Source organism: Ornithorhynchus anatinus, chromosome X4 (assembly GCF_004115215.2).
Source record: "Ornithorhynchus anatinus isolate Pmale09 chromosome X4, mOrnAna1.pri.v4, whole genome shotgun sequence".
In the NCBI taxonomy this organism is placed as follows: domain Eukaryota; kingdom Metazoa; phylum Chordata; class Mammalia; order Monotremata; family Ornithorhynchidae; genus Ornithorhynchus; species Ornithorhynchus anatinus.
The window spans coordinates 1,220,169-1,232,758 of record NC_041752.1 but is presented as its reverse complement, the minus strand read 5'-3'; the positions used below and the strand labels follow the sequence as shown (position 1 = coordinate 1,232,758).

The following is a 12,590-nucleotide window of genomic DNA, read 5'->3' as shown; positions in this document are numbered from 1 at the left end:
TTCCAGCTGAGGGGATGATGGGGCCAGTCGCCCTTGGGTTCAGCTTTGGGGGGAGATGGGGCCAGTTACCCCGCCAGTGACCCATTTGTGGGGTGGTGGGTCCCATGCCCCCAGTGAAAAGGTAGCCCCCCACCAAGGTGAGGGGGGAGGTCTCTAGACCAGAGGAGGGATAAGATCCAAAACCGAAAGCCCGGGTTGGGGAGAAATCCCAGTTTAGGGAAGGGTTTTAATCCTGACTTCGATTGTAAATTTGTTGCGGGCAAGAAATGTGTCTGTTGTATAGTCATTTGTACTCTCCAGAGCGCTTAGTACAGTGCCCGGCACATGGTTAAGTGCTTAACGAATACCACTGTTGTTATTATTATTGTATCTGGCCCGGCGCTTAGCCCACAATAAGTGCTTAACGAATTCCATAATTATTATTATTACAGAGCCTCCTGCCACATAGTAGGCGCTTAAAAAATGCCATTGAAAAGATGCCATTAGAGGAGCAGCATGGCTCAGTGGCAAGAGCCTGGGTTTGGGAGTCAGAGGTCATGGGTTCTAATCCCAACTCCCCCGCTTGTCAGCTGTGTGACTTTAGGCCAGTCACTTCACTTCTCTGGGCCTCAGTTCTCTCCTCTGTAAAATGGAGATGAAGACTGTGAGCCCCCTTGGGCCAACCTGATCACCTTGTATCTCCCCCAGTGCTTAGAACAGTGATCGGCACATAGTAAGCGCTTAACAAATACCGTCATTATTATTCTCTGGGCCTCAGTTCCCTCATCTACAAAATGGGGATGAAGACTGTGTGCCCCCATGGGCCAACCTGATGACCTTGTATCTCCCCCAGCGCTTAGAACAGTGCTCGGCACATAGTAAGCGCTTAACAAATACCACCATTATTATTATGCCGCTTGTCAGCTGTGTGACTTTGGGCTAGTCACGTCACTTCTCTGGGCCTCAGTTCCCTCATCTGTAAAATGGGGATGAAGACGGTGAGCCCCCCCTCCATGGGCCAACCTGATAATAATAATAATGTTGGTATTTGTTAAGTGCTTACTACGTGCAGAACACTGTTCTAAGTGCTGGGGTATATACAGGGTAATCAGGTTGTCCCTTGTGAGGCTCACAGTCTTCATCCCCATTTTACAGATGAGGGAACTGAGGCCCAGAGACGTGAAGCGACTTGCCCACAGTCACACAGCTGACAAGTGGCAGAGCCGGGATTCGAACCTGATGACCTTGTATAATAAAGTTGGTATTTGTTAAGCGCTGACTATGTGGAGAGCACTGTTCTAAGTGCTGGGGGAGATACAGGGTCAGCAGGTTGTCCCACTCGAGGCTCCCAGTTCATCCCCATTTTACAGAAGAGGTAACTGAGGCCCAGAGAAGTGAAGCGACTTGCCCACAGTCCCACAGCTGACAAGTGGCAGAGCCGGGAGTCGAACCCATGACCTCTGTCTCCGAAGCCCAGGCTCTTTCCACTGAGCCACGCTGCTTGCATCTCCCCCAGCGCTTAGAACGGTGCTCGGCACGTAGTAAGCGCTTAACAAATACCATCATTATTATTCTCCCCCGATTAGACCGTAAGCCCGTCAAACGGCAGGGGCTGTATCTGTTGCCCACTTGTTCATTCCAAGCGCTTAGTCCAGTGCTCTGCACATAGTAAGCGCTCAATAAATACTATTGAATGAATGGATGAATGAATGAATATTCTGTGGGCCTCAGTCATTCATTCATTCAACAGTATTTATTGAGCTCTTACTATGTAATAATAATAATAATGTTGGTATTCATTAAGCGCTTACTATGTGCCAAGCCCTGTTCTAAGCGCTGGGGTAGACACAGGGGAATCAGGTTGTCCCCCGTGGGGCTCACAGTCTTCATCCCCATTTTACAGATGAGGTCACTGAGGCACCGAGAAGTGAAGGGACTGGCTATGTGCAGTCCCCCCCTCTGTAAAATGGGGATGAAGAGGGGGAGCCCCCATGGGCCAACCTGATGACCCTGTATCTCCCCCAGTGCTTTGCGCCTAGTAAGCGCTTAACAAATACCGTGATGATGATTATTATTATTTAAAATAATACTGAAAAGCCGTCTGGCTGCCCTGGGCCCAGCGGCCCCCTCGGGGAGGGGGTGAGAAGGGAATGGTTGATCCCGGCCCCGTCTCCCCCCCGCGCCCCGCGCACATGGTTGGGCCGAGGGGCTTGGCTCCTCCCCCCCTCCGCGGGCGCCCCCCTGCGGCCGCGGGGGGGATGGCGCGGGGCGGGCCGGAAGGGGCGGGGCTGGTGGGGGGGGCGGAGGCGCGGCCGGCGCGCAGGCGCAGTGGGGGGAGCCCGGCCGGGGGCGGGAGCTGCAGGCTGAGCGCACGTGGAGCTCCACGCCCGGAGGGGGTTTGCACGGTCCTGCTGCAAGGCCCGACCTCGGGGGTCTCCTCGGAGGCTTCCCCTCTTCCCGGGGCGCGCTCGTTCCCCTGCTTTGGAAGGCACCATGGGGCGCAAGCTGGACCCCACCAAGAAGGACAGGCGAGGACCGGGCCGCAAGGCCCGAAAGCAGAAGGGAGCCGAGACCGAGCTCCTCCGCTTCCTACCGGCGGGTGAGCCCAACCGTCCCTCCCCCACCCCCGTCGAGCCCCCTGGTCCCACCCCCCCAATAATATTGGTATTTGGTAAGCGCTTACTATGTGCAGAGCACCGTTCTGAGCGCTGGGGGAGATAATGATAATGTTGGTGTTTGGTAAGCGCTTACTATGTGCAGAGCACCGTTCTGAGCGCCGGGGGAGATAATGATAATGTTGGTGTTTGGTAAGCGCTTACTATGTGCAGAGCACCGTTCTGAGCGCCGGGGGAGATTATGATAATGTTGGTGTTTGGTAAGCGCTTACTATGTGCAGAGCACCGTTCTAAGCGCTGGGGGAGATAATAATGTTGGTATTTGGTAAGCGCTTACTATGTGCAGAGCACCGTTCTAAGCGCTGGGGCAGATAATGATAATGTTAGTATTTGGTAAGCGCTTACTATGTGCAGAGCACCGTTCTAAACGCTGGGGGAGATGATGATAATGTTGGTATTGGTTCAGCGCTTACTATGTGCAGAGCACTGTTCTAAGCGCTGGAGGAGACACAGGGGAATCAGGTTGTCCCACGTGGGGCTCACGGTCTTAATCCCCATTTTACAGATGAGGGAACTGAGGCCCAGAGAAGTGAAGTGACTTGCCCACAGTCACACAGCTGACAAGTGGCCGAGCTGGGATTCGAACCCATGACCTCTGACTCCAAAGACCGGGCTCTTTCCACTGAGCCACGTTGCTTCTCTACTATGTGCAGAGCACCGTTCTAAGCGCTGGGGGAGATAATGATAATGTTGGTATTTGTTGAGCGCTTACTACGTGCAGAGCACCGTTCTAAGCGCTGGGGGAGATAATGATAATGTTGGTATTTGTTAAGCGCTTACTACGTGCAGAGCACCGTTCTAAGCGCTGGGAGAGATAATGATAATGTTGTGGTATTTGGTAAGCGCTTACTGTGTGCAGAGCACTGTCCTAAGCCCTGGGGGAGATCCAGGGTCATCACGTTGTCCCTCGTGAGGCTCACAGTCTTCATCCCCATTTTACAGATGAGGTCACGGAGGCACAGTGAAGTGACTTGCCCACAGTCACCCAGCTGACAAGTGGCAGAGCAGGGATTCGAACCCATGACCTCTGACTCCCAAGCCCAGGCTCTTTCCAAGGAGCCACAGTGCTTCCCTAGCCCCGTCCCCCCTTCTGCCCCTTCCTCCCGACCGCCCCCCATTAAAGAGTCGGTCTCTCCGCAGCGGATGACAGTGGGAAGAGGCTGTCCAGCCGCGCCCGGAAAAGGTGGGTGAAGGACCCCCGTGATCCCCCTCCTCCCCCCCCCACGCGTGCAAGGCATAATAATAATTAGGCGCTTAGAACAGTGCTTTGCACATCGTAAGGGCATAACAAGTGCCGTCATTATTATCATTATAATAATGGTGGTATTTGTTAAGCGCTTACTATGTGCAAAGCACTGTTCTAAGCGCTGGGCAGAGGCAAGGTGATCAGGTTGTCCCACGTGGGACTCACAGTTTTAATCCCCATTTTACAGATGAAGTCACTGAGGCACAGGGAAGTGAGGTGACTTGCCCAAAGTCACACAGCTGGCCAGCGGCGGAGCCGGGATTAGAACCCATGACCCCTGACTCCCAAGCCCGGGCTCTTTCCACTGAGCCACGCTATTATTAATGATGGCATTTGTTAAGCGCCGTGTGCCAAGCTAAGCGCAGGGTTAGACACAAGCTAATCAAATTGGACGCAGTCCCCTTCCCTCGTGGGGCTCTGTCTTAATCCCCCTTTTACAGATGAGGTACCTGGGGTCCAGAGAAGTTAAGTGACTCGTCCAAGGTCACACAGCAGGTGTGTGGCGGAGCTGGGATCAGGACCCCGGGTGGTTCTGACTCCCGGGCCCATGCTGTGTCCACTAAGGCGTACTGCTTCTCAATCACGTTATTGGTATTTGTCTGGGAGTGGGGACAGGGGCGTGGGGAAGAGCTCCCCCTTTCTCACTCCTTGCTTTTCCAGGGCAGCCAAGAGGCGATCGGGGTCTGCCGGGGCCTCTGGGGGGAAGAAACTGACCCCCAAGCCGGAGGCGGAGTCCAAGAAACTACCAGCAGGTCAGGCGTGGTGACCGGATGGGAGTGCGGGCAGTGGGAGGGATAAGCCTTTCAGCTAACACTCTCATACCTCTGTAGGCTCCATCCAGTCCCCTGGAAAGAAAGGACCTCAAGTCCCTGGACTCAGCAAGGACAAATCCCTCCTTGGCCTCGCTCGGGGCAAAAAGCGGCCGGCGCCCCCTCAGTCGACCGACAGCGAGGAGGAGGAGGAGGAGGAGGAGGGGAGTGGAGAAGAGGGCTCCGGGGGCAGTGAGGGAGAGGCCTGGGAGTCTGCAGACAGCGATGCTGACATGGTCGATGACTATGGGGCAACTTCGGAGGAAGATGGCGACGATGATGAGGACGAAGAGGTGGGCGTGGGGGTGAGGGCGGCGGCGGCGGCGTCTTAGGGGGGCCGGGGGCAGATCTTAATCCGCAGCCTTGGCCCGGCTCGGAGAAGGAAGCCCATTGCTAGGGTCTGGTTTGGGGAAGAGAATTGGTGCTGGGATCAAACTCAGTTTAGGCCTTCGCCCACCCCTTTCTCTCCAGCTGTTGCCTATCGAGAAGGCTGCACGGAAACAGAAGAGCCGGGAGGAAGCAGCCGGGTGAGTCCTTGGGTCTTTGGGGAATCACCGTTCTCACCCGAGGACGCTGGGCTGGGCTCCTGAGGGGGACAGCGGGCTTCAAGGTATCACTCTTGCCATTGAGAGCTTGCAGTCTAATGGGACCCCCAGGCTGGCTGGGCTGGGGGGAGGGAGGGGGGTGCAGAAGCCCCTGTGACCCAGTGCTGCGTACAGGGTCGAGTGGGATGAGGAGAGCAGTGAGGAGGAGGAGGAGGAGGCTGCAGCAGCGGCGGAGGACAAAGATGACTCGAGCATCAGTCAGGAGAGCGAAGATGACGCCACTGGGAACCTGCAGCTGAACCTGGAGGAGGATGAGCGGTTTGTGCTGCCCAGTGCTCAAGAGATGGCACAGGAGAATATCCTTTGAAATAAGAGCGGTGGCGTTCACCAGGCACTAATTGGGTGCTAAGCATTGGGGCTGATTAAAAACGATCAGCAGGTTAGACCCAATCTTTGTCCCACGTGGGACTCAAAGGAGGGAGAAACAGGAATCTTATCCCCACTTTACAGAGAAGCAGTGTGGCGTAGTGGGAAGAGCCCGGGCTTGGGAGTCAGAGGTTGGGGTTCTAATCCTAGCTCTGCCACTTGTCAGCTGCATGACTTTGGGCAAGTCACTTAACTTCTCTGTGTCTCAGTTACGTCATCTGGAAAATGGGGGTGGTTAAGACTATGAGCCCTACCTGGGACAATCTAATAACCTTGTATCTCCCCCAGGGCTTAGAACAGTGCTTGGCTCATAGGAAGTGCTCAACAAATAGCAAATAGATGGGGAAACTGAGACCCGGAGGGTTTTTTGAGAGGGGGCGCCGGGGAGGTCACATGCTAATGTGTCCAACCCTGTTCTAAGCGCTGGGTTAGGTATAGGTGAATTAGGTTGAACACAGCCCCTGTCCCACATGGTGTTAGCAGTATGAGTAGGAGAGAGAATTGAGACTCAGAGTAGTCAAGTGATTTGCCCCTGGTCACACAGCAAACATTTGGCAGAGCCAGAATTAGAACCCTAGTCCTCCGTCTTCCAGGCCCATGCTCTCAGTGCTAGGCCACAATGCTTCTCTAAGGTTAAGTGTCTTGGTGACGATGGTCCTTATTAAGCGCTTATGTGTATCAAGCACTTTTTTCTAAGGGCTGGGGTGGATACAAGGTAATCCGGTTGGACACAGTCCCTGTCCCACATGGGGCTCACAGTCTTCATCCCTATTTCCCAGATGAGGTAATTGAGGCCCAGAGGAGTGAAATGACTCGCCCACAGTCACACAGCAGACAAATGGCAAAGCCAGGATTAAAACCCAGGCCCTTCTGACTCCCGGGCCCAGGTTCTATCCAAATGCCACCCAGGTGACATGGTAAAATTAGATTCCAGGTCCTCTGAGTGAGTCCTAGGCCCACCCTCCTCCTAAGGAGGTGCACCGGCTGAGGGGGCGGGGCTGTCCTTGCCCAGAGCCCTTCCTTAGCGTGACCACGTGGCCGGCCACCGGACCTGCAGCAGGTGCACCAACGCATCCAGGACACGGTGGAGGTGCTGCGGGACTTCGGGACCCGGCGCCAGGAGGGCAGGGCCCGGGCCGAATACCTGACCTTGCTGCAGAGAGACCTGGCCAACTACTACTCCTATGGGGACTTCCTGCTCAGCAAGCTCATGGACCTCTTCCCGCTCTCTGAGGTTGGTTGCCAACGTGCGGGCGGGCGGGCTCGACTCCTTTCTCCCTCCTTCTCTCTGCTGGGGACCCGCTCCAAACCATCCCAGCCTCTCCGCTTCGGTTCCCCGACCATCACTGACCCATTGCCCGGGCCCCAGGCACCCTCTGACCTCCTGCCCCCCTCGCCCACAGCTGGTGGAGTTCCTGGAGGCCAATGAGGTGCCACGGCCCATCACCCTCCGTACCAACACCCTGAAAACCCGGCGACGGGACCTGGCGCAGGTGAGGGGGTCCCTCCCTGCAAGATGACGGCGACCTTGGGGTCTAGCGGGGCGCGGGGCCAGAGATGGGATCCCCCCCCCCCGCTCCCGGAACCTCCGGCCTGAGCCGTCACTGTCTCTTCCCTCAGGCCCTGATCAACCGTGGGGTCAACCTGGACCCTCTGGGCAAGTGGTCCAAGACGGGGCTGGTGGTCTACGACTCCTCCGTGCCCATTGGTGAGTGCGAGGGCGACCTCGGCCGCCGCTCCCTTATCCCCAGCCCCCTTGCCCTGCGGCAGTGCCCCTCACCTGGCCCTCCCATCCTGTAGGTGCCACTCCCGAGTACCTGGCCGGGCATTACATGCTACAGGGGGCTTCCAGCATGCTGCCCGTCATGGCCCTGGCTCCCCAGGAGAACGAGCGGATCCTGGACATGTGCTGTGCTCCCGGCGGGAAGACCAGCTACATCGGTGAGGAGGATGGGGGGGGGCGGTCCTCTGGCACCCTCAGAGGTTTGTGGGTGAAGGAAAACTCAAGGGAAGTGGAAGATACAGCCCACAGTGCTCGTATGCTGAAATGGCAGCCCTAATGGTATTTGAGTGCCCTGTTCCGAACATTCAGGAAGGTGAAAAACATTCCCCGCCCGCCCGCAATGTACACTCTTAACCAATCGATCGGTCGTATTTATTGAGAGCTTACTACGTGCAAAGCACTGTACCGAGTGCTTCGGAGAATACAGTACAACGGAGTTAGCGGGCACATTCCCTGCCCACAACGTGCGTGCAGTCTAGAGGGGGGGAGCCAGGCTTAGAAATCTTTCACCGGAAGAGAGAATCGATCAGAGGGACAGTGGATTACACTGCTGAGGGTGGGCAGTTGGGAATTTCTCGGGGAAGATTTGTTGGAGGGGTGGGGTTCCAGGAGGGCTTGGGGCTCCGCACTCGCGGGAGGGAGCGGGGGAAGAAAGCCTGTGGAAGGGGAGCAGGTGAGAGGTTGGGGCTCGTGGCAGGGGGAGTCTCCTGCCCCCGCCCCGAAGGAAGGGCGACTGTGGGCCGGCGTAGCCGAGGTCGGCGTGACCGACCGCTTTTGCCCACAGCCCAGCTGATGAAGAACACGGGTGTGATCCTGGCCAACGACGCCAACGCCGAGCGGCTCAAGAGCGTGGTGGGCAACCTGCACCGGCTTGGCGTCACCAACGCCATCGTCAGTCACTACGATGGGCGACAGTTCCCCGAGGTGCGGCTTCATCCCCTTGTCGCCCTCATGGTGGAATCGCTTACTGTGTGCCAAGCACTGGGGTAGATAGGGCATAGGCGCATCAGACACGGTCCCTGTCCCGTGTGGAACTCGCGGTCCGAGGGAGGAAGGGCAGGTATTGAGTCCTCGTTTTATCGAGGCACAGAGACTAGTTAACTGTCCAAGGTCCCACAGCAGGCAAGTGGGGAATTAGAACTCAGGTCCTCTGACTCCCGCTTCCGTGCTGTTTCCGTTAGGCAACACTGCTTCTCCCTTCGTGTCTTCCCCTTCTTCATTTGAGAAGCGGTGTGCCTGAATGGATAGAGCACAAGCTTGGGAGTCAAGAAGGTCATGGGTTCTAATCCCACCTCTGCCAGATGCCTGCTGTGGGACCTTGGGCAAGTCACTTAACTTCTCTGGGCCTCATTTACCTCATCTGTAAAATGGGGATTAAGACTGTGAGCCCCATGTGGGACAGGGACTGGGTCCAAACTGATTATCTTGTATCTACCCTGGCACTTAGTTCTGTGCCCGGCACGTAGTAAGTACTTAAAAAATACTGTTGTTATTATTCCCTTGCAATTTCCCAGTGCCTGCGGCAGGGACCCGGGGTCCCGGACCCCTCTCCCTGGCCAGTGGGCTCAGAGTCCGGGTGCCACCCTACCTCAGCCTGCCTCCTCCTGCTCCCCAGGTCCTGGGCGGCTTTGATCGCGTGCTGTTAGATGCCCCCTGCAGCGGCACGGGTGTCATCTCCAAGGACCCGGCCGTGAAGACCAGCAAGGTGAGGGGACCGGGGATGCGGGAAGGGGGGATCGCGGGGGCCGCGTCCTCCGGGGCCCTTCCTCGCCCAGACCACAGGACTGACCGGCCTCCCTTTCACCTCCCCCGGGTCGGGCAGGACGAGAAGGACATCTTGCGCTGCGCCCACCTGCAGAAGGAGTTGTTGCTAAGTGCCATCGACTCAGTCAATGCCGCCTCCAAGAGCGGGGGGTACCTAGTCTACTGCACCTGCTCCGTCACGGTGAGCCCTGGGCCCCAGCGGGGAGAGGGGGACCGGGGGAGGCGGGGGTAACCTTGGTGCCCCCCCCCCCGGCTCCCGCACCCACCCACCTCATTCTCCCGCGGCCCCGTCTGCCCAGGTGGAGGAGAACGAGTGGGTGGTGGACTACGCCCTGAAGAAGCGGAACGTGCGCCTGGTGCCCACGGGCTTGGATTTCGGGCGCGAGGGCTTCACCCGCTTCCGGGAGCGACGCTTCCACCCCACTCTCCGGTCCACTCGCCGCTTCTACCCCCACACCCACAACATGGACGGCTTCTTCATCGCCAAGTTCAAGAAGTTCTCCAACACCATTCCTCAGTCCCGGACAGGTGAGGGGGTCTGGGGAGTCGGGATGGCAGGTTAATCCCCTTCGGCCGTGTCCCCTTGTCCCAGGCTCCCCGCTTTGGGGTCCCCTCATCCCATTAACGCGTGGCCGGGGGCAGGCAGCGGCACCACCAGCCCACGTTGGCCCGGCTGCGGCCACCCTCAACTGGGCGGGTTCGGGTCTCGCGTGGCTTGGGCTCCCCCCGGCCCACCGTCTGGGGGGGCGGACAACGCACACCTGATGATAACCTGATCCGCGGGGGGTGGGGATGTCTGCCTGTCTACCCTGGCGTACCAGGAGAGGATTCAACAGCCCCCACCTCAGAGGCCGAGCTACTGGCTGCCCCCGCTGAGGCCGAGGGCACCGTTCCACCCACCTCCGCCTCCAAGAGACCCGGGAAAGCCACGGTGCCCAAGAAGGTGAAGCCGCAGAAGGCCCCACAGAAGCCCCCGCACAAACCCTCGCAGAAGCCCCCGCAGAAGCCCTTGCAGAAGCCCCCTCAGAAGTCGCGCTTGCAACAGCAGAACGGCGCTCGGGGCGGGGGCCCACCCCCCTCTGCCCGCCCGCCGAGCGCCAGCCGGCCCCCCCGCAGCAAGAAGCGGAAAGCCTAGGTCGTGGGCGGAGAGTTATCAAGGCCTCAGACTCTTCATCCAACCTGGGGGTGTTCTGCCCACCCGGGTCCCGGGCTCCGGCCGAACCCATATTAAACTGCCCTTCCCCACCAAATGGCTGTGAGGGGTGTCCTTGGGTCGCGGTATTGGGGGGAGGGATGGGGGGAGGCTAGCCATTAGGAAGGGGGGGCATGGGATGAGGATAGGCAGGCCAGGCCTGCTGTGGCCCAGGGCCAGCAAGGGCTGACTGTTTGAGGGTTGGGGGGGTGGTTAAACCTGAGGAGGAAGAAGGAGCCTGCCACCTGAGAAGCAGCGTGGCTCAGTGGAAAGAGCCCGGGCTTTTGGAGTCAGAGGTCATGGGTTCGAATCCCGGCTCGGCCACTTGTCAGCTGTGTGACTGTGGGCATGTCACTTCACTTCCCTGGGCCTCAGTTACTTCATCTGTAAAATGGGGATTAAGACTGAGCCCCACGTGGGACAACCTGATTCCCCTGTGTCTACCCCAGCGCTTAGAACAGTGCTCTGCACATAGTAAGCACTTAACAAATACCAACATTATTATTACCTGGCCCTGCCTTCTGTCTATGTCACCTTGGTTACGTCACTTCTCTGGGCCTCAGTTTCCTCAACTGCAAAGTGGGGATTCAATCCTCCGTACCTCGACTGTGAGCCCCTTGTGGGGTCAGTATTTCATCCCGGCTACCCTGCATCTACCCCAGCCTGTAAAGATATTGACATATACTAAGCGTTTAACAAGTGCCATTAAAAAAAAATAAAACTTGAAGGAGTTGTGGGGGTGGGCCTGTTAAGGCTGGGGGCTAGCAGAGGTCCCACAGCCCTCCTGGGGGGTGAGAAGGAGATTGTGATGGTGGTTTTCAAGTGCTTACAGTGTGTTAAGCGCTGGGGGTGGGCCCAGTCCCTGTAATAATAATAATAATGTTGGTATTCGTTAAGCGCTTACTATGTGCCGAGCACTGTTCTAAGCGCTGGGGTAGACATAGGGGAATCAGGTTGTCCCACGTGGGGCTCACAATCTTAATCCCCATTTTACAGATGAGGGAATTGAGGCACAGAGAAGTGAAGTGACTTGCCCACAGTCACACAGCTGACAAGTGGCTGAGCCGGGATTCGAACTCATGAGCCCTGACTCCAAAGCCCGGGCTCTTTCCACTGAGCCACGCTGCTTCTCCCACTTGGGGCTCGTGCTCTTAATCCCCATTTTCCAGATGAGGTAACTGAGGCCCAGAGAAGTAAAGCGAATTGCCCAGGGTCACGGGAGCAGGGATTAGAGGCCGGGTCCTTGTGACTCATTTATTTAATCGTGTTTATTGAGCACTTAACTCTGTGCAGAGCACTGTACTAAGTGCTTGGAATGTACAGTATGGCACCGGAGAGAGAATTCTTGCCCGACAAGGGGCTCACAGTCTAGGAGTCTATGAGAAGCAGCCTGGCTCAATGGAAAGAGCACGGGCTTGGGAGTCGGTGGTCATGGGTTCTAATCCCAGCTTTGCTACCTGTCAGCTGTGTCACTTTGGGCAAGTCACTTCACATCTCTGTGCCTCCATTACCTCATCTGTAAAATGGGGATGAAGACTGTGACCCCCTGATTACCTTTTATCTACCCCGGCACTTAGAACGGCGCTCTGCACACAGAGTAAGCGCTTAAGAGATATCATCATTATTATGAGTATAGAGAAGCAGCGTGACTTAGTGGAAAGATCACGGGCTTCGGAGTCAGAGGTCGTCGGTTCTAATCCCGGCTCCACCACTTTTTGGCTGTGTCACCGCGGGGCAAGTCACTTCAGCCCCGCGGTGACACACGGGCTTTGGAGTCAGGGCTCATGAGTTCGAATCCCAGCTCTGCCACTTGTCAGCTGTGTGACTGTGGGCAAGTCACTTAACTTCTCTGTGCCTCAGTTCCCTCATCTGTAAAATGGGGATTAAGACTGTGAGCCCCACGTGGGACAACCTGATTCCCCTGTGTTTACCCCAGCGCTTAGAACAGTGCTCTGCACATAGTAAGCGCTTAACAAATACCAACATTTATTTTATTTTTTTTTCAGCGTGGCTCAGTGGAAAGAGCGCAGGCTTGGGAGCCAGAGGTCATGGGTTTGATCCCGGCTCTGCCACTTGTCAGCTGTGTGACTGTGGGCAGGTCACTTCACTTCTCTGTGCCTCAGTTCCCTCATCTGTAAAATGGGGATTGAGACTGTGAGCCTCACGTGGGA

General features: G+C 57.0%; 1 protein-coding gene across 1 annotated transcript; it reads left to right on the top strand.

Annotated features, from left to right (window-relative positions):
* Nucleotides 1-2,323: 2,323 nt before the first annotated feature.
* Nucleotides 2,324-10,477, top strand: NOP2 (NOP2 nucleolar protein). Its single transcript, XM_029054518.2, has 15 exons — nucleotides 2,324-2,578; nucleotides 3,795-3,837; nucleotides 4,561-4,652; nucleotides 4,731-5,002; nucleotides 5,181-5,236; nucleotides 5,429-5,610; nucleotides 6,715-6,914; nucleotides 7,084-7,173; nucleotides 7,301-7,388; nucleotides 7,481-7,621; nucleotides 8,248-8,387; nucleotides 9,079-9,168; nucleotides 9,286-9,408; nucleotides 9,527-9,755; nucleotides 10,049-10,477. The coding sequence occupies exons 1-15, from the start codon at nucleotides 2,473-2,475 to the stop codon at nucleotides 10,360-10,362; spliced, it is 2,166 nt and encodes a 721-aa protein (XP_028910351.1). The 5' UTR covers nucleotides 2,324-2,472; the 3' UTR covers nucleotides 10,363-10,477.
* The last annotated feature ends 2,113 nt before the right edge of the window (nucleotides 10,478-12,590 follow it).